Below are 26,329 nucleotides of genomic sequence, written 5' to 3' on the forward strand. Positions count from 1 at the left end.
ACGTGTGTTTCCTCATGTGCCAGTTGAGTGACGCTCGCTGTCGACACTGGTACCCACATATCTCACATCTGTAGGAACAGGTTAAAAAAAAACACTTTCCTTGTAAGTAACCTCGTCCAGTATGACGTGACCCTTATTAAATATGGCAGACGTGCCAATGTGAATCATTCTTTCAGTGAACTCACTGTAACGGCGTCTCTCCCGTGTGTGTTCGTCTGTGCACCTCCAGATGATTCTTGCGTTTGAACGACTTGCCGCAAGTCTCACAGATAAAGTCTCGTACACCTGCGTGAAAGAAGGTAAATATGTTTTTGATTACTGATAAATATCATTAGTTGATAAAAAAAAAGCATCTATTTAACCTATGTGCTGTGTTGAAAATCCTTTACCTAGTTTAGTGTTCAGGGTCAAAAATGACCCGCGTTTTAAATTGCTTATAAATATTTTGTTATGATATCTTGTTGCCAAATATTGGATTCAATCTTTTTGTCCACTTGTTTTCTTTTCAGTTAGGACAGGTTTTGTATTTCTTTTTGGATCTGACTGATTGTAGGCCTCATTGATCTGAGCTTATGCACCTCAGTGTTTGAGTGAAAAAAAGTCCACTCAAGCTTATTCGCCTAAAAAAAGTGCATAAGCTCAGATCAATAAGACCTATCAGATCCAAAAAAAAGAAAATAAGAAATATCAGTTAACTTTGACAGCCATAAAATACTACGAGGCCATTTACATAACTAAAAACTGAAAACTTTTTGTGTGTTTTAGCCGTTCATTTACGCGACTGGTGTTTTGGGGGCCTGAAAACATTCACAAACTTTTGAAAACGGGTTTCAAAGTGCAAGTTTTTGAAAACGGTAGCATTATTGTCTCCATGTAAAATACAAAAACGAAAACGGTGATGTCATGGTCATGTGGATCACATGTTCAGTCTATAGGCACATAGTGTTTCTATACGAAGTCACATCGCCATCTACTGGCCTGGCATGAATAATGCTGCATTTTTAGTCGTTTTCCCGGATCCATGTGAAAGGGGATTGTTGTGACAATGTTGTCATCAGTACTCGAAACACGCAAAAGGAATGCTTTTATAGGAAAAAGTATATCGTTGTTGTGTAAACATACCCTAAATCTAAATATACTGAAAAACTAAAACTAGAAAGCACAAAAAAAAAAAAAACTACACCTAAACTAAAACTACAGCAAGAGAATATTAAAAAAAAAACAATACTTGAAAAGTTTTAATTTGTAAATGCATGTAAATTGACGAGGACAAACTCTACATAAGAACTTTAGTTATCATCTCATAATAAGATGTGGACAATTAAAGTGTTTGTTTCTGGATTAACAGAGTAAAGAGCACCACAAGCACAAATAATGCCTGATGCCTGTACCTGAGTGTATGATCATGTGCCGATGAAGATGGTTAGACAGATAAAACTTCTTCCCGCAGCCTGGATGAGGACAGACTTTGGTCCGGCCCTTCCTGTGCACCAGGTTCACATGATTCTGTCCAACGTGCATCAGAAAAACATCTTTTGAAATCATGATCCATCTTGAAGCCAGAAGCAGAAAGTGTGATTTTTTTCCAGTACTTTATAAATGCTGCTCGTCTGACATGAGCATGAGATCTGGCTCGAGTGTCAAGCCTTCTCAGAAAACTAGCTGACCCACATGTGTAACTACATGCATTAATCATCAATGTGATTAATCTGATGAGCCAAAAGTGAACCATCTCAATAAATATTTAGCAGAATTATATCCCAGCGTCCACAATATTTAACCTGCCCTGTGCAAAGGGAAAGTGTATTTTATTTCCTGTTGCTAAGGTCCACTGAGCAATTAGAGCATCTCCTTTGTGATGAACAATAAAACAGGTAAAGCAGGTTTACATCAATGCATTTCACAGGGTATATAATTTCCAGTGTCTTTTTGTATCTGTTTGCCCTGTGGCATTGGGATTCTCTGGCCACAGGCTCATTAGACATGCACTGCACACACATGAGCTCACCTGGAAACTGCTAATGGCCACGTACACCTGACTGCAGCCTTCATACGGACAGTGGAACATCTTCAGCATGCCGTCTGCCTCGATTACTGGACCCCTCCGGCTCCTCTTGGACCTGACAGACAAACACACACCACTTAAATTACAACAAATCACATTTCAAAGACTTCATGAACTCAGATACGGTTGATGGCTTCTATTCATTTCATAGAGCATGACATTATGGCTGTGTCTAAATGCATCTTTTTCTCTAGGTTTTGGGCTTCCGTCCACACCATGACAAAAACTGATTGAAAACTGAGCTTTTTGAAGACGGTCTCACAAGCGAATAGATCTGAAAACGCCTTATTCGTGAAACTGCGAAAACAGAAGTATTTGAAAACAATAACATGTTTTGTCATATGATGCATATTTTACCCATAGACATCAACAGTATTTGCTATATGCTATTTATTTTCACAGTGCTGTTGCTAAAGATACGTTACTTTGTAAGATCTTCATATTACATTCCTGCAAAGATGACAGAAAAGTTACTCGCAATTGCTGCTCTGTGGCAAAACATGAGCCCAATTGCGTTTGAGTTAACATAAACATAACTTCAGCAGTGCTTGATTCAAAAGAATTTTATCAAGTGTGCCATTTTTTTCAATTGTGTTTTAGACCAAACATGGAATGCCGATTGAGTTTGACCTGAACGCACCAGTAAGTAGTGAGAAAAGCTCACATTTTGCTAATAAAATGATTGTGCCAGATGAATAGTGTGAGAGCTTTATTACGTCTGCTCTCTCGGTCATCATGTCACTGAGCTTTTATTACATTTTACGCGTACAAAGCAAGTTAAGCATCTTTTCAGTGTGGACTAGAAACTTGACAAATGAAAATAGTGTTTTCAAACGTGTCCAAATTAACGTATATGTGGCCTATGAAACACGACGAGCCATAACATTTATGAGGAGTTTTTAGTCCGCTGGGAAATAATAAAGCACACTCCATAAAATATGATAGTTTGATTTTTTAACAGTGCAAAAACTAGCCACAACACTGACTATAATGAGTATGTGCTTGTTTACTATCAAAAGAAGCATAATGGCCATGTCTTCTAATAAGCGTTTTCATGGATATATCAATTTCCATATTTTTAGGTTAGAGGTGTATTAAAAGGTATGTCATGTATGAACCCAAACCACAATAAAATGCTGAAGACTCCCTTCCTAGAATCACAATTCCTATCATAAGGAGTTGTTTATTTTCTTAGAAATTAGGCATGTGAACAAAGGCGTAACAATAACTGTTAAGGCGTGGACAAAATTATGAAATTATGTCTAAAGATTATGAGTCAATATGCACTACCGTTCAAAAAGAACAAAAAAAGATTTTAATGTTTCTGAAAGAAGTATCTTATGCTCATCAAGGCTGTATTCCTTTGATCAAAAATGCATTAAACTGTTTTAGACAGTTCTGCTTCTATTAATATCTTCATAAATCTTCATCTTAAATTATAAATCTTACTAGCCACAGCAGATGAAAAAAAAAGAAAAAAAAAGAAGTAATACAGAAATAAGAGGTTTCATGTTTATGTTTTTATAGTGGCTACTGTGCCAAGACATGACTAACCTACTGAGAGATTGCTGAAGTTTCTTCGAACAGGGAGTTTCTTCACCGGGATCTAACAACTGCTTCTCACCCAGATCTGAAACCATTAAACATCAGCAGATAATATTGCCATTTTAAAGATCAAAATCCTTAAAATAGCTTATATTACTGACACTGGTTAAACTGACACTAATCTCATAAGGAAGTAGTTAAAAGTGGTTAAACTGTTTCAAAACACACATTGCTAGAACACAATGATTGTCTTATGAGTCAAGTTTAAGAGCTGAAATACAGGACAGGTCAGAGGTGGCCGTTGATGAACGTAATCGGGCTGAAACCTGAGTCGATGTTGGGATGTGACGTTGCTTCTGACTGGCACATCTGATTATACGACATATCTCCGATCAGAGTACATGTGACCTCCTCGACATCACCGCTGCCCACGTTCAGCTGAATGCCTTCAGACGTCAGAGCCTCGTAACTGGGACCTGTAATTATGATCAGCTACAGGAGGGAGAAACAGAGTAGAGGTGAAGTCATACAAAGAGTTCATCAAAGCCTAGGATTTAACTGTGAAAATACTGTTTTAAACTAAATGAATTTCTTTCTATCACAAAAATAAAATATCCTGAAGAATCTGCTGTTATTCATACAATGAAAGTAAATTGTGGTGTTTGGCGGTCAAGTACCAAAAAGGAGTATCTTAAAAACAGCCCATAAAACTCTATTCAGTGTCTTTCCTGAAGTCATATGATAGCTGTGTGATAAACAGTCCACCATAAACAGGTTTATGGTGTTTTAATTTGACTTTAAATGGTGCTTCTTGCAGTCTGACAACCCCTGGCCACAATATTATGCCTTTAGTGCGTGGAAAAAGTCACTTGCAACAATCGTATTGTGTGTGGCAGGGAAAAAAAGTCATACGTCAACAATTAAAAAACAAAGCAATACATCAGTAAAAAAGTATTGACTTGCATGTCAAGTTTTACAACAACATGCAGTTGAGAAAAAAAAGAATTATCCATCATTAGTAGTTCTTTCACCGAAAAAAGTGTGGCATTTAGTAAGAATGTAAAAAGTGCCCCTATTATGCTATTTTAAAGGTTCCATATTATGTTTTGGAGGTCTCCTACAATAGGTTTATATGCATCCAAGATCAAAAAACACTTTAATTTTCTTATAATATACAGCATCAGCTCTTTTCTCATAGTGTCTGAAATGGTTCAATTAAAGGATTAAATCTCTCTAAACTCCTTTCTGAGAGATACTCAGCTCTGATTGGTCAGATGGCCCAGTCTGATGTGAATATATTGATATATGAACATATGAAATAATGTGTCAAGGAGATTGCAGATGATATTACTTTTGTTTTATCACATTAAAAATTGAAGGTGAAGTTTAGCCTATTTGACTTATTTTGTGTTAAATCTGAAGGAACTACACAAACTACAAAAAAAAAGGTAATACTACTTTTTCTAATTTTAAATAATTAAAAATAGCCTTAATTTCTTTAGGCAAAATATTATTTCTTTCCTTTGATTTTTGGTGTGAAATCCAAGTATACAGCAGAAATAGTATGCAGTATACCAAGAAGTATGCTATTTGTAGCACTATTTCTCAACTTTTTTTGACTCCAAGAACACTTCTGTTTCTCCTGCTGTAACAACAAAGTGGCTTGTTTTCAAACTTCTTTATTAACAAAAACTAGAAATAGACATTTAAATCAATGTATCTAAGTATTATATATTATATTTATAATAATAAGCCATTAAGAAAAAAAAAAAAAAGAAAAAAATCCAGAATAAGAATTCAATAACTGAATGAACAATTTTAAATTACTTTTCTAGTTGTTTGCGATTAAAGTGTTTGTTTTTTTTACTTAAAATTATTTAAAATAAGACAAAATATGCTTTAAAATTATAAGTCATCTTGTGGCTCTCAACCTTTTTGACTCAAAGGGCCCCCAATATAAAGTATAAAGTAAGAATATTCTGATATATTTATACTATTAATATAAATTATATTTAAAGTCATCCTCCAAACATTATAGTTTGCTGAGGCCCCGATTGGGCCCCGACCCCCTGGTTGAGAACCCCTGCCCTAGTGTGTCTCTTGTGAGCCCTTTGACCTACTTGAGATCCTTCCAGTGTGGAGTGCTGGTCCGGTAGCTCACATTCGCCCATCACCGTCTGCAGATCCTGACGCTCGAATAGTTCGCTCTGTGCTGAGGCGGCCGCCAACGACGGGATGCTCTCTTCCGCACCTTTTCCAGAACTATCCTCTCCATCCTCCCTCTCCCGCCTGTCCGTCAAGGGCGCTGTGACAACCATGCATTCAAATCTCTCCTCCGAGCCCCCTCCCCCCTTTTCCTCATTTTCTAATGTTCCTGAATGGTCCGCCTGCTCCGTGACAGGGTCCGCCTCTCTCGCCGCATCCCGATCCGAGGCTTTTCCGTCAGACTCGGCTTCTCGGTTCATGAGCACCTCCATCTCCCACACGGCCTGGTCTCCCAGACAGTGCTCCGAGGCGGGAGGACTGCTGTGGGCCACAGGGGATCCTGGGAGATCATTGAGGGATGTGCATGTCATCTGATGCTCCATCCGGGATGCATGTTCATCATCGTCTTCCAACTCACTGACTGCATCTGATTAAGATTAAGAAGAGAAGAGATTCATTGTTCAATGTTAAATCCGATTTGACAGAATGGGGGTTTGTGAATTATAACAGTGGCCGTTTACTGACAAGCCTTAAAGGAGCCGCCCCTTAGAAACGGATCATTTCAGACAGAGGGTGAGAATGAAGGTTGAAAATAGCTTTTTTCCACATATCTTTTTTTCCGTGTGTGTGTGTGTGTGTGTGTGTGTGTGTGTGTGCAAAAACTTTAACATTATAAGTGAACCTAAATAGAAACATTAATAAACTACAAGTATTTTTTTTTAATGAAAGCACATATACCAAAATTAAAATGAAACCTGAAAATATAAAAATAAAAGTTAATCAAATGTTAATAAAAACTATAATAGTACGTAAATAATACTAAAATAACAAATCACAAAATTCTCTGCATGTGCTGTGAGTTTAACATGCATTTGCATAGTTTGAGTTTAGCAGGAACTCAATTATGTGCGCTTGCTTGACTTTATTTATACATTTGCATACTTTCAAACAAGTTTACAGCATTTCACCAGTATTCTGCTAAAATAAACACCTGAGGATTTGAAATGTTAAAATCTTGAAGGTTTCAACATTTGAAAGTGAAGAATTTAAGACAATTATTAATTCTTATCTTTTTAAAGAGTTAATACTACTACTACTAATAATAATTATAAAATAATATATAATAATATAAATACTTTTTTAAAAATATTTTTTATAAATAATTTAAATAATTTTATATAAATAATTTAAAAAAGTAAATAGATTTGAACAAAGAACTAATATTTTGTCTGTTAAATTGCAGTTAAATTATTGAAATATTAACCTAAAAATCTCATGGGGTTCTTCCTTATATCACATCTAGGAAAAGAGTTTTAGATTTCCATACCCTGCAGCCGCCCGTGGTGTTGTAGTCTCCTCCTCTCACTGTCAGCATCTTTCTTCTCTGGAGGCCTGTCCTCCTCATCCTTCTCCATCGCACTGTCCTCCAGGTCTGACTCAGACTCTCCTCCTGCAGGCCAGGGCAGGCACTGCACAAACGAGTGACCCGCCACACACTGCCACAGTGCAGATGTAGATAAGCCCAGGGTGGGCTCCAGCGCCTGCAGCTCAGGCTCATGTGGGCAGGACTGGCAGTGGCACTGGTACCAGCTCACCACGTCCTGCAGGCTGGTGGCGGACACCTTCTTCCCTGAGAGGAGAAACAGTTTCGAACTTACTCGCTCACAGAGACTAATACACAGCACACTAACTAGCACTTCTCCTTAAAAAATAAATTCATACTTTTATACAGAAAGGATGCATTAAATTGATCAAAAGTCACAGTAAAGACAGTAAAAGTTTCTATTCATTAAAGATTCCTGAAAAAGTGTATCATGATTTCCACAAAAATATTAAGCAGCACAACTGTTCTTAATAAGAATAAATGTTAAGAATAATAAGAAATTAAAACAAAATATATGTTACAATAATCAGAAATGTTTCTTGATCATCAAATCATCGTATCAGAATGATTTCTGAAGGATCATGTGACACTGAAGACTGGAGTAATGATGCTGAAAATTCAGCTTTGATCACAGGAATAAATTACATTCTAAAATATATTCACATAGAAAACAGTCATTTTAAATTGTAATAATATTTTATGATTTTACTGTATTTTTTTATATAAATTTTTAAAAACAATCAAAATATTAGGAAAATATTATCAAATTAATAGTTAAGGTATTATCTAAAAAAAAGTTTTTTAAAAACATAAAAAAGTAAAATAAAAAAACTTTCATAGAGAAAAAAAAACGAGAAACTTTTTTAAAACTAATTTTACTATGCAAAAAAAAAAAAAAAGAAAAGTATAGAAAAGCAAAAAGCTCAGGAAAAAAGCATACATTGACTACAACATAATCAGTTATTAATATTTTTGTTGGTTCTCTCATTTTGCATGAGTTTCTCATTTCTTTGTATGATGGTTACCAATGTGGCATGTTTCTCGGCGTTATTTTCACAATTATTGACTCCAAGCAATTCTCCTATATGAAACCAATATAATGCATATACATTTTGCTCACCTTTCCTGTGACTGCTGCATTGTTCAGGATTGGATTTCCTCCTGCTCATCACAACACATGAGACATGTTTACATCATCCATGTTAAAAAGAAAAGCTACATGAAGGTTCAAGCTAACTAGTGGCTGTCTCTGGTTCCCATCCACTTTCATTGTATTGAAAATAGCTTACACTTTCTGCTAAATATCTCTTTTTGTGTTCCACACAAGTCAGTCAAAGGGGTTTGGAAAAACTTGAATGATCTATTGACAATTCACTTATATAAGGAACATACATTAGATTAATTCATCACAGCAGAAATGAAAGGCAAAGTCAAGCACATTGCATTGTGGGATGCATTCATATAAGTATAAGACCTGGAAATGTCCTGGTATACTAAGTTATGACCATATTAATGTACCGCGTGTTTGCATTATACACTAAGATACTTCAAGAAGCTACAATTGTACTATTATAGTACAGCTTTCCATGTGTAGTATAGTATTGTATTGTATTGTATTGTATTGTACTATACCATGTGTAGTATGGTATTGTATTATACCATGTATAGAATAGTATTGTGTTTTTCCAGGAAAACATGTCAATAAATAACATGACACTGCTTGGTCCTTTTTAAATTTAGAGAAATACATGTAAACAAACTAAAATAAATCAATAAGGTAGAGCCTAATCAATGGCAGATTCAGGTTAACAAAGAACACTTGTAAAATACAGTAGTATCAGACAAGAGTAGTAGTTGTGCACACAAGTTACAGCCCACACATGCATGCATGAATTCATTTATTGAACAACCAGCTGAATTGCAATGCTACCTTTACACAACTTATTGATTTTGAGTGTTGCATGATCAAATATGGCTTTTATGGGTCACTTATCGAGTCTGAGTTCCCACCTGCCATATTTCTGCTGGTATTTTTCTCCATATGCCGAATTGAGCAGGATTAAATACTCCGCGAGCCCCGCGTCGCTCAGGCTCGTGCGCCGGCGCAGCTCGCTCCACACCTGGTGTGCTTCTCCCAGATAAACGCGCCGCACGTCGTACTTCTTCCGCGATTCCAGCCGCCGCTGCGCCCGGTCCGCGTCCGTCAGCCGGGGCCGACCCCTGCACCGGCGCAAAATGGCTTTAATTTGCTCTCCTGTGGCTTTCGAGTCGGTGTTTACCGCCGCCATGTTTTGTATCAGCTGTTGAGTTGTTATGTTTTGTCTTAAAGGGAAGTGCTGTGTGTTGCCTTAAAGGAAGTGGATTTTTTTTGCATTTTATTTTATTCCGTTTTTTATTTTAGTTAGTTTTTTTATTAGATTAATATTTTTGTAGACGAATCATGCGTGTTATTTACGATAAAATATATATTTTTCGAAATTAAGGCAAAGATAATTTTAATTTGTATTTGATTCGACACATTGGTTTGACCAATCAACCGTGAGCTCTCTTTTATGACAGCCAATCAGGTGCGTCGTTCCAACAGAAGGCAGTGGAACGTCAAATTCGCGGGAGAAGATGATGCGTGTTATCTTCACGTTGTTGCGGTAGAATGTAGATAAGTCACATTCAAATGAATAATTGGGAATAGCAACCGTTTACGCAAATTGTGATGGCTGATATTTTGGGAGTCGTTTTCAGACGGTTTGCACCAGGATCTGGAACGAGTGATTTGGTCTTTCCCTCTCGTGTAGAAGGCAACACGTTAGTGCTCGGGGACGTAAACATCAGGAGATCTGTGTTATTTCTATCCGCCGTGACAGCTGCCACAGATCTGGGGCTCAAAGTGCTGTTTTTCACACAGACCCCTTTTCAGTCTCTACCGGTTTCTCTCAGGGCTTCAGTACCTGGACTAAAACTAGAGAGTCTGAAGGTAATAATAATGGTTTGTCTGAAGAGAGACAAGATAATTAATAATAATAATAAAACACGTGTAATACACGATCATTCGGTCAGACATGCGAATTATCGACATGATCAAAAGTTTGCTGAAAAACCTGTTGCACACAATATATGCCTTCTGTCATATGATAGTTTATACATTATATTAAGTAAAATACCTTTTATAATAATTGTAAAAACGCCCCCTATTCATGTCGTGAATGATAGACGTCTTTTTGCAGTGAAAATAAAGTAAACGCTTTATAAAGTTAGTAAACAAACTTGGCTTGAGAAAGCTAGTCCAGAAAGTATGAAATAGTTTTAAGTTTTAATTTAGCAATTTTAAAAGATAGAATGTTCGATAGGCAGAAAGAAGGCAAATCATGTTAAAATGAATCAGATATTAGACTTTTGAGGAATGTTTATTTTATTGTATTGCATTATGTTTTAAAACTACTGAGCTTTGATCATAAAACTAAGCATTTAAATATCATCTTACTAAGACATTATTGGCAGATCACAACTGATATTTATATGCATTTTATGTTAGTAGTCTAAATACTGATTCAATGATTTACATGACAAACTATCAGAATATCATCTTACTAATTGCATATTTTTGCTCATTTGGGCCTCTGAACAAAATTAAGGTGCTTTTTCCTCCTCGAGTCGAGCTCCATATTCTCTCTACATCAAACCATATGACGTTTACATTTATTCATTTAGCAGACGCTTTTATGCAAAGCAACTGAACAACAAGCGATTCATTATAAAGAGGCAATAAACGAGAAGTGCAGGAAATGCAAAGTTTCAGACATTGTTAAAGTGAAAGCATTGGGGAAGAAACATGCCAAATATAATATGTTTTCATGCATCTTCACTTCCAGAATGTGAAGTTTGTGTATGTGAAGACTTTGGAGGAGCTGGTTGAGGATGTGGCGTCTCTTCACGAGCTGGCGTCCGATGCCGCGTCTCCTCCCTCCCTGATCATCGTGGACGGTCTGGAGAGGTATTTGCAAGGGCCGCTGCAGGACGACACGGGCCCTGTGGCTCACGTGGCGGCCCTCCTGCACGACACCGCTGCTTTTCTCACACAGATCCAGCAGAACAGAGCGGACGGCCAGGGCCTGTGCAGGGTCATGCTCTCCTTTCAGAGTGAATGTGAAGGCAGTGGGGACAGTGAAGTCCCTGATCTTCTCCTCTCTGTGCTGGACCGTTACCTGCAGGTGAGGTGCACCTTTGAGGAAATAGCGGGGCAGAATGAGTGGCAGGTGTATCTGTCAGACACGTGTCCTTCGTCGGCCCATCAGGGACAGCAGTGGCACGTGGGGCTGCAGGCAGGAGGGGTTCTGGAGTTTCGTCCAGTCATCGGTGAGGAACAGCAGATTCTGGACCAGCGGGACAAAAGCAAACAGGGAAATGAGAGCGGTGAAGACAGCAAATAAATGTTCATATTACAATATAACCCATTTTTATTTCTCAGTTCGACCAGCTATACTTGATTTATAAGAACGTTAGTGTTTACTTGTATAGTTGACAAAGTAACATAAACTTTGACTAAATGCAGATATTTTGTATGTCCGCCAACTATACTTGCAGAATTTATAAAGTATTGACAATGTAGAAACTACATTTGAATGTGTAAAGTTTTCTAAAGTATGAAACAAATGTCAGCATTTATTTGTTGTATGCCAACTGTACGTTTTTATTTATTTACAGACTGTCATTTGTTTACTTTTGATTACATTATATTGAATAAAAACTATTGCATTAACTTAAACGCCCCAAAAAACAGATTAGAAAACAGTTGTTTACATTAAATATATAAATATAATATAAATGTATTTAAAGGGTTAGTTCACCCAAAAATGAAAATTCTGTCTTACTCACCCTCATGTTGTTCCAACCGCGTAAGACCTTCGTTCATCTTCGGAACACAAATTAAGATATTTTTGATTAAATCTGAGAGCTGGATCACTCCTCCATAGGCTGCTAGGTGACCGAAACTTGCTGGCCCAGAAAAGTTATTAAAGAGATCGTTAATATAGTCCAAGTGACTCCAGTGGCTCAATCTTAAGTATATCAAGCGACGAGAATACTTTTTGTGCGCAAAAACAAACAAAAATAACGACTTTATTCCACTTTTCATTTCCTTCTCTCTGGGCCTCTAGTTGGTTCACGTAGTGTTTTTGCGTAGCGCGTCTGTGTTACACGTCACCACGTAGGCTCACAATTGGCCGAAGCTGGTCATGTGTGTGATGCGTGTTGACGTGCAACACAGACACGCAGCGCAAAAACACTACGTGAACCAACTAGAGGCCCAGAGAGAAGGAAATGAAAAGTGGAATAAAGTCGTTATTTTTGTTTGTTTTTGCGCACAAAAAGTATTCTCGTCGCTTGATATACTTAAGATTGAGCCACTGTAGTCACTTGGACTATATTAACGATCTCTTTAATAACTTTTCTGGGCCAGCAAGTTTCGGTCACCTAGAAGCCTATGGAGGAGTGAGACAGCTCTCAGATTTCATCAAAAATATCTTAATTTGTGTTCCGAAGATGAACGAAGGTCTTACGGGGTTGGAACAACATGAGGGTGAGTAATTACTGACAGAATTTTCATTTTTGGGTGAACTATCCCTTTAATGTAAACAAACATTTTCTAATCTCTATCCTAACCCCAACCCCACATGGCACAAGATGATCGTCTTTTGCTGATCCTGCAGCCAATGAGATTGCTTGCTTAACATTTCAATAGTCTGGTTCATTGTATGCTGTAAACTAGTCCTACAGTTTCTTGAAGAAATAAGGGCCCCCGTTTACAAACCTTATTCTCTCTAATAATTTGAGAAATTATTATCAGTGTTATCAACATCTCAGTATTATTTTTCTCCATACAATGGAAGCCCATTTTGGTGATTAACATTCTTCAAAATATCTTATGTGTTACACATATTTAATACATTTTTGGGTGAACTATCCCTTTAAATGCATAAATGCATTCATTTAGATAGAGAACAGAGAATAAATAACAAGTGTGTAGATGATAAGTTTTTGCTGCAATGGAAGAGATCCCGTCGGTTTACGCAATAAATAACATTCCTTGTCATTCTTGAAAAAATAGGAGCTTTATTGCTGATAGAAAAAGTGAAAAATAGTTATTTAGAAAGTGATAACTAGACTTTCAATCTTATTGCCAATGCTATAATGAAATAAAACAACACTCAGTGGTCGTACAATTGTATAGACAGGACTACATGTGAAAATAATGTGTCAGAAATAACTTTTTTATGCTTTTTATCTACACTCTTAGAAAATAAAGGTTCCTCAGTGGCTTCAAGCCACTTTAACATAAATGTAATCTTTCAACGGAACAAAAGGTTCCTGGTAATGGAAAAAGGTTCTTTAGATTATTAAAATGTTCTTTTATAAACTGTTTAATGAAAGGTTCTTTGGGGAATTAAAAACGGTTCTTCAATTGCATCACAGAGAGGAACCCACTTTTAGGACCTTTATTTTTAAAAGTGTAGTTTTTATACTACATATTAACAATTCATCTTGATTAACTCATCATTATTTTACAAATTCAACATATTTGGTTCAACATTACAGAATATAAAACACAAAAAGAGTTGCAGACAAACTAAACTTCTATTATAAAGTAAAAGGTTTCTGTACAGTAATTTGACCGTACTGCATATTACAAACCTTAAAGGGGTGGTTGATTATGATTTCACTTTTTTAACTTTAGTTAGTGTGTAATGTTGCTGTTTGAGGATAAACAACATCTGCAAAGTTACAATGCTCAAAGTTCAAAGCAAAGGGAGATATTTGCTTTTTTAGAAATCACTTTTTAAGGACTACAACAAACGGCTGGTAGGGACTACACAACATTCCTCCCGGGTTAGTGACATCACCAACCCTAAAATTTACATAAACCCCGCCCCCGAGAACACAATTTATAGATTATCAAGACAGAATATACATCAATGACTAGAAGATAACTACACCATTAGCTACATAAATTCATCAACCATTCAGAAATGTCCTGTTGCATTCTACAGGTTGTGACTTCTTCTTGAGTCTTTCCATCTTTGTCTGACTCCGGTTTTAAAAATAAAAGGCTAAAGTTTTTGACATTTTCAGTGCATATCTGTGTGAGGTAATCGAAGCTCCGCCCCCTGTGCCATGAGCAGCAGCTCATTTGCATTTAAAGGGACAGACACAAAAACACGGTGCGTTTTTGCTCACCCTCAAAAAGTGACAATTTTAACATGCTATATAAAAATATCTGGGGGGTATTTTGAGCTAAAACTTAACATACACTCTCTGGGGACATCAAAGACTTGTTTTACATCTTTCGAAAAGGGCATTATACCACCCCTTTAATGTCAACACTGAATCAAAATGGACTTTCTTAACACACGTTCCTGGTTTTGTTGTGAATGAGTCGTCAGTGCACATTATTCAGCAGAACTGAAAAGTGTCTGTAATATTTTATCTTGAGTACAAAGTGCTTTCTTTTTTCAGTTAATGTCACCAAAGCTGGTTGTGTGCTAGTGGTGCTTCAGGAAGGGTGTAGTCCTCCATAATCAACTGCAAACTCTCGTATGGAACGCCCACTGTTCACGATCTAATCTAGTCTGTCTGCTACAGTTACGTTCCACTGTTCCACTCAGAAATGCCACAATAGTAAAGTAAAATGGGTTGCAAATGACAGCAATGAGAAATGGTCAACCATACAAGCATTCCCAGAATGCACCAGAAGAACTATCCAAATGCAAACACAGCATCTAAACACATAAAGCATGATGGATGGACAGATGGATGAATTATCCTTCAAATAACTCAACATCCTCCTCTAGGTTTAATATTTTACAGATCCGAAATAAACATTACTGTAACAACTGTAACATACTGTAATTACTGTAACAAACAAATTACTCTAACCCTAACCTAAAAAAAGTGTTATTTACATTCAAATATATATATATATGTATATGTATATGAAAAACCCAAAACAATGACGTGAGCTGCAAAGCAGGCACTTTCCACAAAGAGGTTAAAAATAGGTTATATATATATATATATATATATATATATATATATATATATATAATGTAAAATATATGATTTGTTTTACATTTATTTTATGTAGCCTAAAGTTTGTAATTTTTGCAATTCTGTTACAAACATTTGGTGAAGTCTGAATATAGCCTACAAAAAAGGTCATCATTTGAAAAATATAACCTAGTATGTATATATAAAATATGTATGATTTAATAATTCATAGTACAGATTTTGGAAGCTCTGAAAATATCATATTTTTCATGATATATTTAATTAGTATGAAACTTATTTAATATTTCTCCCTTACAAAATTGCTGAAATTTAGCAATCATTTTTGTGTTAAGGAACATCGAAGTGAAGCCTATTTGTGGAAAGTGCCACAAATTAATGTATTCAAAAATTGATGTGTTAAAAATGGAAACTATGCACTGGTATTTTAGTGGCACGTGATACACTGTACTAAAATATTTCATTAACAGCTGCCATAGTAATGCTATAATATTAGCTTATTTCTGATGGAATATGATCTTTTCTCCTGAAACATCCTAGTGTTTTCAAATGTCCTTCAGCATAATGCACCAACCAGAAATCAGTAAGATCCTGAGGTAAGGTTTCAGTATCCGGATTCGACATGTTGACTGGAGAATGGCCACTTGCCAAAAATCTCGTTTTTGTATTCATTGGTGTAGATCCCATGTTTCCCTAGCTCCGCGTTCCTGCTGGAGCTCATCGGGCTGTAGTCCATGGAAACCCCCGAGTCTGCGACTGCCATGTAGGTGTATCCACACCCTTTGGGGGGCCACGTGTGGTTGGGATACTCGAAGCTGGATTGCGAGGACAGTCTTCCCGAACCCGAGCTCTGCGGGAGCGAGCCGAGGTCGGAGTGTGAGGCGCTCAAAGACGACGTTCCCTCTGTGGTAAAGAGCGTCTGAAGCGGTAACGTCTCCTCGAAGACATCGTCCACCTGCCGCTCAGCAACTTCTTCCACATGCTGTGAGTTCTGATTGAGAGCCACGTAGGTGTCATGTGACTGCAGTAACGTAGACTGGGAGAGAGATTCTGGATTTTCTTGAAGCGCCCTCAGTTGCTCCATGAGCCACTGAGCGTGAGGAGGTTCTCGCCACCCTCCCATTAATCCCGAATCCGTGCGCTCGCTCTCCACTACCTCCACCGCAGGTTTCCTCTCCTCTCTCGGGGACGTGCCGCAGCTGGTCAGAGAGACCTCGGACAAAACCTCCACAGGTGAGGGAAGCTCCTCCGGGAACACATGGACTGATCTTCCCCACATGCTCCCATTATTTTGGCTCATCCACTCCTGAGGGCCGAGGAAACACAGAATAGTTAGTTACTAAGCGACTACTACTAGTAATGATCTCTTTTTTTCAGTGATTTTGCAGTTCCAATCAGCTTTTTTCCTACCCATATACAGCCTTTGAAAGGAGGACAAATGCTAACATTGGGCGAATTTCAATCGGAAGTGATGCCCTTTGGAGCCCTACTCGCTCCGAAGAGCCCTTGCAGTGGGGACTTTGGAGGGAACAGGGAACTTGGCGAAGGGGAAAATGAAAGACAATGTCATTTCTTAATTATCTTCACCTGGAATATTAACGTGACAATTCAGCGCAGCATCCATTAGCTGTTCTTACAACAGGAATTTCTAATTATTGCAGTTAATATAATTGTTGCGAATAAATACACATTTTTATGTTTCTAAATTAAGTAAGGGATAATGTACATCCAGCCGGACATTTAAGAGATACGATATACAGTCCATACCACTTATTATAAATAATTATGGGGATAAGATATATTGCTTTCAGATCAAATGGTTTTAAAATCGTACCTGTTTGTATCTCATAATCCAACAGTGTACAAAACAATAGTCACAAAACGGCAGCATCTGCGTTTGTATGAAACACGAGAGAGAGCGAGTCCACGATACTGGATGGCAAAATTAAATAACTGTACACAAAATATTGATTTGACTGAGGTTTAATATTTTTTTAGTTCACCAAAAGCATAATTTCCACGAAGAAAAAACGTTCCTAGCAAGCGTTTAGCACTGCTGACTTCTGTAGCCCGGATGAGCCTGTTTTATCTGTTTTCAGCGGTTGTTATCTGGGAATAACATTCTGCTGGATGGCGCAATTGACCAATCAGAATCAAGTATTCCACAGAGCCGTGTAATCACTTAAATTAACAACTCAACACTACCTAACATAGCTAATTTCTTACTTATGAAGCCGATTTAAACTTAATATGAAATGCATGACATAAATGTGTGTAAAACATCACAAACAAAATCTTTATGTTAACTCGAACTCTCTTTAGATTTAAACTGAATCGCGAAGAGTCGCCACCCTGGGTCATATGACCATGACAGATAAAACTGCTTCTTTAAAGTGACCGTCGTGTGTACCCTTCACTAACGGACTAGTGGAAGTGCGCTTCGTGAAGGGATTCAAGTGTTCACTTTCGTTTGGAACATCCCTACAAATGATGTCCCCTTCCTGAAGTGCCCTTCAATGGCCCAAAAACGCCCATTGTCCTTCACTGACTTGACTAAAAATTGATAATAAACATTAATTTGTTGTATCGGTTAAACTTTTGATCAATTTAAGGAATCCTTGCTGAATAAAAGTATCAATTTCTTTCAAAACAAAGGGTGAATTCAGGTTGATTGGGACACTTTTTTGAGATGACAGGGAAAAAGTGTCCCGATCAACCTGAACCAAACCCTATATTATTTTTCATTTACTCCTCTACCAATCACAGTTTAGAACCCATTTATTTTGTTACAACATGTTAAATTATACATGGTACCGTGTAAGTGGTGCAGTGACATTCAATTGAAAACATGCATGCATTACCTTGAAATCCCCTTTGTAGACTGTGAAGAGTCCTGGAAACTTGTGCTCTGGCGTGGGGATGTCAGGCCACAGTTTCTTCAGAAGAAACCTGTAATGTGCACAGAATCGATTCGTGATTCACTTGTTCATAGTAGTTACAGTTACTTGTTCATTGTTACAGTGTATACTGATCATTACAATATCTATTACCTACACAGCCTTTCCTACACAAGCAACCATACTTGATAACCATTACCATTTACTGTACTTCACTATACTGGGTAGAAAAATGTCCCCAGATGCTAATGTGAAATAACCGATTGTCAAAGGTTATTCTGAAAAAATGTTAAATGTTTTCTTCGAGAATGGGTTATGGTTAGTCTGAAGTCATTATCTTATGCATTATATAAAACATTAACATGTTACAAAAACAATATGGTTTTGTATGTTCTCATTAAGCGTGTATTTGTGAGAACTGACTTGTGGTGGGACAGAATCACAGTCAGAGACAGCAGGCAGAGGATCAGTCCGATGAAAAGCACCAGTAACACAATCAGCGGATCCATGTCTGTTACAAAAAGAGAAACAAAAAATATTCCTCATTCCTAAATGACAGCATGATTCGCCTGTGTCTATTAAAACCTCACCGGAACATGTGCCGAGCCAGAGAGAGCAGTGGTCGTGTGTAGATATGAAACATTATCATTATTTCTGTTACAAATATTACAATGATCACAGAAGTACTGGGATAAAAGTTTATAGTTCGGATATAAACACTGATGTCTATGGTATGGCGATACTGTTTATACTATATAGCAAATCTCAAGGGATTGTTTGCTTGTATCGTCTCAAAATGTCAACTATATTATTACCCAGTTCTAATCTGATAAATGCGACTATAAGGCATGAAGATTATAAACATTTACATCATGAATTTCTGTAAAGCCGCTTTGAAACAATGTATACTGTGAAAAAAGCTATAAAAACAAATTTAAATTGGCTTAAAATGTTTTTATGGAAGCCCGCGTAGAAGAAATATCATGCTTTTGTAAATCTTAACTATAAAAAATAAAAGGAAACTTTTTATGTCATAATTATGACAAAATATATCATGACAGTAATGTGTCACAATTTTACCTTTTATTATGAGATAATTAATTGTACTGTTAGATAATTAGATATTGAGATAAAAGTTAAAATTATGACACATTCATATTTCTAAAGAAAATCTAAATTCTGACAGTAAATCATAATTATGAGATTAAAAATGTGAAGTTATGAGATAAAAAAATATGACTTTCCATTACTTTCTTAATTTCGACTTTTTATGTCATTTGACTTTAAATCATAATTTAGACTTTTTGTCAATTTCAACTTTTTAGGTCATAATTTTGACATACTAAACGCTAATTATGAGATTGTACAAATTACGAGATAAAGTCAAAATTATGACTTTATATTTCATAATTTAAACTTTTTGTCATTGTTTTGATTAGTCATTTATGACTAAATCATAATTTCGCCTTTTTATGTCATAATTATGAGACTGTCATAATTATGATTAACAAAAGCATGATTTGTTTTTATGTGGCGGAAATGGGCTTTCATATGTTTTACTTGTTGATTGTACTTTCGAAAAGCATTCAGATCCACATACCGCTTGGCAGCGTGTCTGCAAACACAGGATCGGTCCAAGAACTCCAGTAGCTCTTGTAGGAGACGCCGTCGAGTTTGACACGGACCCACACCTTGTATCTGGTGCTGGACTGCAAGTCACGTAAAACCAGCATGGTGCTGGCCGTCATCTCCTCCACCTTCAAAAGACAACTCACTGCTGAGTTTGACCAAGATACACACTGCTTCGGCTTATCCAAACTACACTAACGGCCTCATGAAAAACACTAAAGAACACACACCTTGCCCATGTGACTTCCCTCCACAGCGTATCTGACCTCGTATATCATACTGTCATCCATGTATTTGAGCGGAGGAGGCAGCCAGCTCACGTTCAACTGCCCTTCCTTCCCCGAGCTCATGACCGTCAGGTTTCTGGGAGGATCTACAAATACTGTGAAAGGAAAGGCATTGGAAAATGTCTTCAAGTCAGCATGAAATCAAATGACTTGAATTTATTCATCATAAATTATTTATCTGTGCGTATTATTTGATTTTTTTTTTATTCATGTGCCCTCGTGATCTTTAACCAAAATAACTTCCCCTCCCTCTAACATCTCTTCTCTTCTCTGATCATGTGTTTACAGTGTGAGGGCGGGGTAACCTGTCACTCACATGAGATCCACCAATAGCAAACCACAACCATTCAATCAATTCCACATAAACAAAATCAAGTCCCGCCCTCAATTTTCCTGTTCGAGAAGCAGTTTCACTCGAATATACATCACAATAGCGAAGAAAAGCCTATCGCAACTTCTGTTTCATGTTGACTTTAAACGCGTAGAGGGCTATACTTGCATTCTGCTTAGTATTTTCTTCAAGTATTACTTTTAATAGACTTACAGATGTTCTCAGCTCTGAGGCTGCGATTATAGAGAGTCCGGCCATTACGGAAAACCTGCACGTCAAGAGCCGCGAAGAACAGGGCTTTGGGCAGTTTGCAGAAGAAGACGGTTTTGTTACTGGCCAGTAAAAAACGAGAGGAAACCACACAAGGCATCTTCTTCTCATTCCTGAAAAGAAGAAATAACGTTGATTGAGGTTTTAATGGGACCATTTAACTGAACTGTCATGATTAATAATATTATACACTGTCTTTCAAGACCAATATTTTAAAATGGGACCAGTGTGTGTTATATCAATTTCTAAGGAAAAATTAAAATGCAGAGTTAAAAAAAGAAAGAAAAACAGATTGATTATAGCTTTGGTCCTTAAACAGTCACTTACTCGTATGAATACATGAAGGTATATTGATCAGTCCTCGCTTTCTCCACTTCCCAGAAGCAAGTGAGATCCTTTTTTCCCTCCACAAAACATTTAAGATCCTCTGTTTCGTCTCGGAGTAACTGGGACACTGAACAATCATATTATATAAAGTTGAAAGCATTGTCAGCATTATTCAAAGACAATTGTTAATTGTAAGTTCATTTTGTAATAAGCACAAGTACAAGAAGCACAGGCGGAAACACAAACATTTCTTTTTTTGGACTAAGCATTTTTTCAATTTAAGAAGTTCAATATATAAAACTATATATTATATAAGATGATTTTAGAACAGCATTTAAAAAAAATTGAAATATTTTGTAACATTAAAAATGCCTTTACTGTCACTTTTGATCAATTTAATGGGTCATTTATGAATTAAAGTTTTAATTTGTTTTGTTTTTCCTGATATTTGTAATCTTTTGAATGGTAGCGTATCACGGTTTCCACAAAAATATTAAGCAGCAGCACAACTGTTTTCAACATTTGATGATAATAATAATAATAAATGTTTATTGATCATCAAATCATCATATCAGGATGATTTCTGAAGGATCATGTGACACTGAAGACTTGAGCAATGATGCTGAAAATGCAGCTTTATCATCAAAGGAATAAGTAAAAAGTCATGAAATGCATATAACCGTACACTGAAGAACATTAGTCAAACAATTATTTCTTACCTTTACTTTCAAAACTTTTTCCTCCTGTAGTGACGAAAGCAAGACAAAGCATGAAAACAACTTTCAGTCCGTCGCTCCTCATTTTTCTCATCCACTTACATTACAAACGCATCACTGCTCTGTAAAGGTGTATCCTCCTTTCCAGGTGGGCTTTTCGACCGAATTGTTTTGTGGGCACCATGGACGGTTACGTGCATCTCATCTGATAAGCTGATACAGTGTGTTCACAGAGTGTTTACGCTTTTACTATTTGTAGGCGGAGCATCAAAAAGTGTAATGTTTACTGGGCGGAGCTTGAGTGATGACATGCCTGTTTGAAGTGCTCTCAAGAGACATTATTACATGCTCAACCTTTCAACATGCTCAAAAAGGATTGAGTAGCAAACAGTATGACCTTTTTTACTCAAGGGGTTCAAAAACTCTTGTAGCATTAATGCATGTGCTCAGTCGCACATGTTTTTAAGAGTGCAAACTGCACTGGTGTTGTTCTGTAGCAAGTAACCGGTACTTTTTATCACAGCCTGACACTCATGTTTTTTTATGCTCAACCTGCGTTATCAGCACAGCACTGAGCTTCTCTTACGCACCGATAAGCGCAAGTATTGCGAGTCGATCCAGTCTGCCTGCAGCTCACTGTCCATTATCACTATGACAGGACTGTACCGTTATTTCAACCCAGGACACATTGTTGAGTTGGGAAATGTGACACGCGATTAGGCCCACAGGTGGTTTTAATCAAGCCAAGGCTTTGTCTGTTTAGTAAAGGATTAATTTTATGCACATTAAACAGATGTTGGTCCTCTAATGCATGCAAAATCAATTGTAAAAGGCATAAATGGTCTTCAAAAATAATATGAGATTGTTTCACTGTCTTATTAAATAATTTTTTTAGATACTGTAGACAAAAACAGGTGACACTCAGGTCAACGGTGCATGTATTTCCCTTGTTTCCTCTGGCTCTGGAGGTGGTGGGTTAGTGGTGTGTAACAGGAAAAAGACTGTTCAGGAAGCCTCTTTGTGGTTGTTTTCTGGGTACGTAGATAAAAGCAGAGGGCTTGGCAGAGACACGGGTATAAAGTCATAAATTACAGATGCTATCAGCTCAAGCAACTGCACAAACTCACTTTTCTTTTTGTGTAAAAGAAACTCAAGCGAGTTCCTCAAGTTGAGCTTTACATTGTGTTTTACATGTTTTGTATTGCAACACACAACTGCCATATAGTTTTCATCAAAGGTCCCTAGCAAAGTCGTTTCAAATGTGGTGAACTTCAAAGGTGATATTCAACAAAGAGGCAAACATTTCCATAGACTTACATTGAAGTAAGGGTCCAAGTCATATTTACAGACCAGAATATTAATGGCCAGTAAGCAACCACCCAGCAATGCCCTAGTAACCACCTAGAACACCCTAGCAACCACCCATTAAGGGCCAGTAAGCAATCACCTAGCAACCACCCAGCAATGCCCTAGTAACCACCTAGAACACCCTAGCAACCACCCAGCAATACGCAAAAGCATTCCTGTTACTCAAACATTAGAGAATGACAGTGTTATTTTAGTATCATTGATATACTATTATAGTTTCATAGTTCTATATTTTCTGTTTTAATTTTTTTTTGTAATGTCTATATCATTTTTATTAAAGGGGGGGGGGGGGTGAAATGCTCATTTTCACTCAATCTCCTGTTAATCTTGAGTACCTATAGAGTAGTATTGCATCCTTCATATCTCCAAAAAGTCTTTAGTTTTATTATATTTATAAAAGAAAGATAGGCTGTACCGAGTCTTTCCGGAAAAAACCGAGCGGCTGGGGGCGGGCCGTGTGGGCGGAGCTAAAGCTGTGCTAACGCGCCGAGCTAGTAACAACACACAGAGACAATAGAAGCAGTTTTACTCACCGCCTGCGGTTCCAACGCACGACCGCGAACCTTTATCGTTGTGACTGCTCGATCCTTAAGCATTAGACGATCTGCAAATCCGTCGATCTGGGCTTTGTTTATAAAACAATCATCGTCGAAATGCAGGGAACAAACAGTCTTGCACAACCTCCGTTGATGCTCTGGAAAAACAAACTCCATCCACTGGTCCCTTAACGCCGGATTCTTTGGGAATCTGTGCAGGGTTGTCTTGCCCTGGCAACCAAAAACCCACTTCTTTGGTGACACTGACTTCCCTAAAGCCGAGCAGAGCGCTTGGATGAGGTACTGCTTTCGCCTTAAGTTTTAGTTGATTTAGTTTTAGCCCTTGAACTAAAATAGTTCTTGAACTATAGAAATGCTGAAATAAAATAAGTCTACATTTTAGAGGTTTGTAATTATTGTAAACTAAAACTATTTAAAACTATTAAAAATATTACAAACTTGTTAATTGAAAAAAAGCTGAAGTAAAATAAAATATAAAGTTGCCACAGCACTAAGCTGAAGAGAGTTTAAGTTAATGCACTAAAATTATTAACTGGAAATAAATAAAAACAGAAATAAATAAATAAATAAAATACATATAAATAGCTACATTTAAATGGGCTACATATATATATGTGTGCGTGTGTGTGTGTGTGTGTAATAATATAATAGTAATAATCGCTTTTTTACTGCCAATGTGTGAACAGCTGGAAACGAAACTTAAAAACTGGACCTTCCCGACTTCCTAGCCATGTAGACTGATTTTTATGTGAAGGACTCGGGACGTTTTTGCCGGGGAAATCAAAAGGATATGACGTTTACCGAGGCGCTCCCGAGAGCCTCTTTTTCCTCTTTTGTAAACAAATACAATGTTCAGGTTAATGCCAAAATAGCCATTCTGTACTGTAATGTCAATGTTTCATGCAAAGAATGGAGGTTATTTAAGTCTTAAGTCTCAATTTATATAGGCTACTTTATAACCAAACAACAGTGTTGTGTAATTTTACTTAAGTTACCTCATTATCTGTGGACATGTTGACGACGAATTGCTTTCTTAACGGCTGCTTTCTCCCGCTGTCATTTATTTTGTGAGAGGAAAGGGCGCTGCACATATTACATTACAAATTAACGTCGTACTGTTCGTTAACAGTATATCGCTGCAAAGATATTTCTACTTCTTTTTACTAATACATCGAAGAACGGAGAGCTTCGCGGTGAGTTTATCGGGGCATTGAATCACGTTCAGTAAGTGCGCGAGCACGAGCGATAAGTTACTGGCTGCAGTTCACTTAATGACCACAGCTGTCGCTGAATTCTGAATTCTACATATAGAGGGGGGGGGGGGGGGGGGATTAACATCGGACAGATTATGGGGTATTTTGATAATGCATGAGGGTTGATGGGTTTTATGAAGACGTAACTGAGTTTAACCTGGCACAGGTTTACAGATCAGTCACATGGCTTGCTTGCTATCATTCGATTGGACGAGAACGCGAGAAAAAGCTTCAGTACAAAGCACGAGGCCACTATCTTTCTACACTGGACATAACGGACAGCCAGGAGAGTGTGCAAAAACAGAGATAGGGAAGACGAGTGTTTTAGATGGCCAACACTCATTTCTGTTGTGTCCACTGAGATCTGAATATGCTATTTGGGTGAATCTCATGGAAGTGATAAAGAGCATGACGCATTTGACTCCAAAATCAAAAGAAATGAAACCAGGCCTAGTCTGGGATCATTAAAGGTTTTCCCCCCTCAATTCCCATTACTGTAATGCAAATACATAATATAAATAAATAACAACAACGTCATCATGGTAGTATTTTTGTACTGCTTTTATGCAGATTAATATAATAATAATTTAAAAAAAACTATTTTTGTTTTGTAATGCAGTAAACTGTATTCAATAGGAACTCTAATGAGAATCTCCATTGAGAAATAGAAATGATAAAATAAAAATCCGGATTCCAGACTCTTGTAATAATACGAATTTTTAGGGAAATCTGCTTGCCATAAAGATAATATCACAATGCAAAATATATATATTTAAAAATGTTTTAATATTTAAAGTTATCAGTATTTTTTTTTATAATTAAACTATTTATTTTATTATTTACATATTTTATGTAAAATATTACATCACGCATTATTTAACAGTGGTCACCTTAAGTCTAAAAAATAATGGAGTTATTATTATTTTAACAAGACAATGTGATTAAAGAATGACTTAAAATCAGATAATCAGAGACACTCTTTTTATCTTTTCTATAATACATTTTTAATTTTATTATACAAAATTCTCACATTTCAACAAGTCAAAGAGAGATCATAGTTAAAGATGAGGAGAGACATACAGTATCTCACAAAAGTGACGCATGATCGGTCAGCTTGTCAGTGCTCAGACCATACACCACACACTGCAACAAGTCGGTTTGCATGGCCGTTGTCCCAGAAGGAAGCCTCTTCTGAAGCTGGCTCACAAGAAAGCCCGCAAACTGTTTGCTGAAAGCAACATGTCCAAGATCTTGAATTACTGGAACCAAGTCCTGTGGTCTGATGAGACAAAAATAAACTTGTGTGGCTCAGATGGTGTCCAGCATGTGTGGCGATGCCCTGGTAAGTAATTTTAAGAAAATTTTATACAGTCGAGCATGGTGCTGGTAGCATCATGGTCTGGGGCTGCATGAGTGCTGCTGGTACTGGGGAGCTGCGCT

General features: G+C 37.1%; 3 protein-coding genes across 3 annotated transcripts in view; 1 reads left to right on the forward strand and 2 right to left on the reverse strand.

Annotated features, from left to right (window-relative positions):
- Positions 1-9,502, reverse strand: part of znf653 (zinc finger protein 653) — an 11,885-nt gene extending 2,383 nt beyond the window's left edge. Inside the window, exons 1-10 of the mRNA XM_079884116.1 lie at positions 9,210-9,502; positions 8,320-8,360; positions 7,143-7,445; positions 5,731-6,242; positions 3,937-4,102; positions 3,620-3,695; positions 2,009-2,120; positions 1,392-1,506; positions 186-285; positions 1-68 (exon numbers count right to left, since the gene is read on the reverse strand). The exon at positions 1-68 is cut by the window's left edge and continues 2,383 nt beyond it. Of these exons, the coding sequence (XP_079740242.1) occupies positions 1-68; positions 186-285; positions 1,392-1,506; positions 2,009-2,120; positions 3,620-3,695; positions 3,937-4,102; positions 5,731-6,242; positions 7,143-7,445; positions 8,320-8,360; positions 9,210-9,487 (1,771 nt within the window). The 5' untranslated portion in view covers positions 9,488-9,502. The remainder of the gene's footprint in view (positions 69-185; positions 286-1,391; positions 1,507-2,008; positions 2,121-3,619; positions 3,696-3,936; positions 4,103-5,730; positions 6,243-7,142; positions 7,446-8,319; positions 8,361-9,209) is intronic.
- A 30-nt stretch (positions 9,503-9,532) lies between these two features.
- On the forward strand, positions 9,533-11,954 carry swsap1 (SWIM-type zinc finger 7 associated protein 1). The gene is made up of 2 exons (XM_079884230.1): positions 9,533-10,170; positions 11,066-11,954. The coding sequence occupies exons 1-2, from the start codon at positions 9,910-9,912 to the stop codon at positions 11,621-11,623; spliced, it is 819 nt and encodes a 272-aa protein (XP_079740356.1). The 5' UTR covers positions 9,533-9,909; the 3' UTR covers positions 11,624-11,954.
- Positions 11,955-15,517: 3,563 nt separating this feature from the next.
- Positions 15,518-21,940, reverse strand: epor (erythropoietin receptor). The gene is made up of 8 exons (XM_079889692.1): positions 21,715-21,940; positions 20,996-21,122; positions 20,612-20,781; positions 20,011-20,162; positions 19,752-19,908; positions 18,575-18,662; positions 18,116-18,203; positions 15,518-16,560 (listed from the first exon to the last, which is right to left on the reverse strand). Exons 1-8 carry the CDS (start codon positions 21,803-21,805, stop codon positions 15,859-15,861), a joined length of 1,575 nt encoding a protein of 524 aa, XP_079745818.1. The 5' UTR covers positions 21,806-21,940; the 3' UTR covers positions 15,518-15,858.
- Positions 21,941-26,329: the final 4,389 nt, after the last annotated feature.

The sequence above is a fragment of the Squalius cephalus genome (genome assembly GCF_949319135.1).
Source record: "Squalius cephalus genome assembly, chromosome: 1".
NCBI lineage: Eukaryota > Metazoa > Chordata > Actinopteri > Cypriniformes > Leuciscidae > Squalius > Squalius cephalus.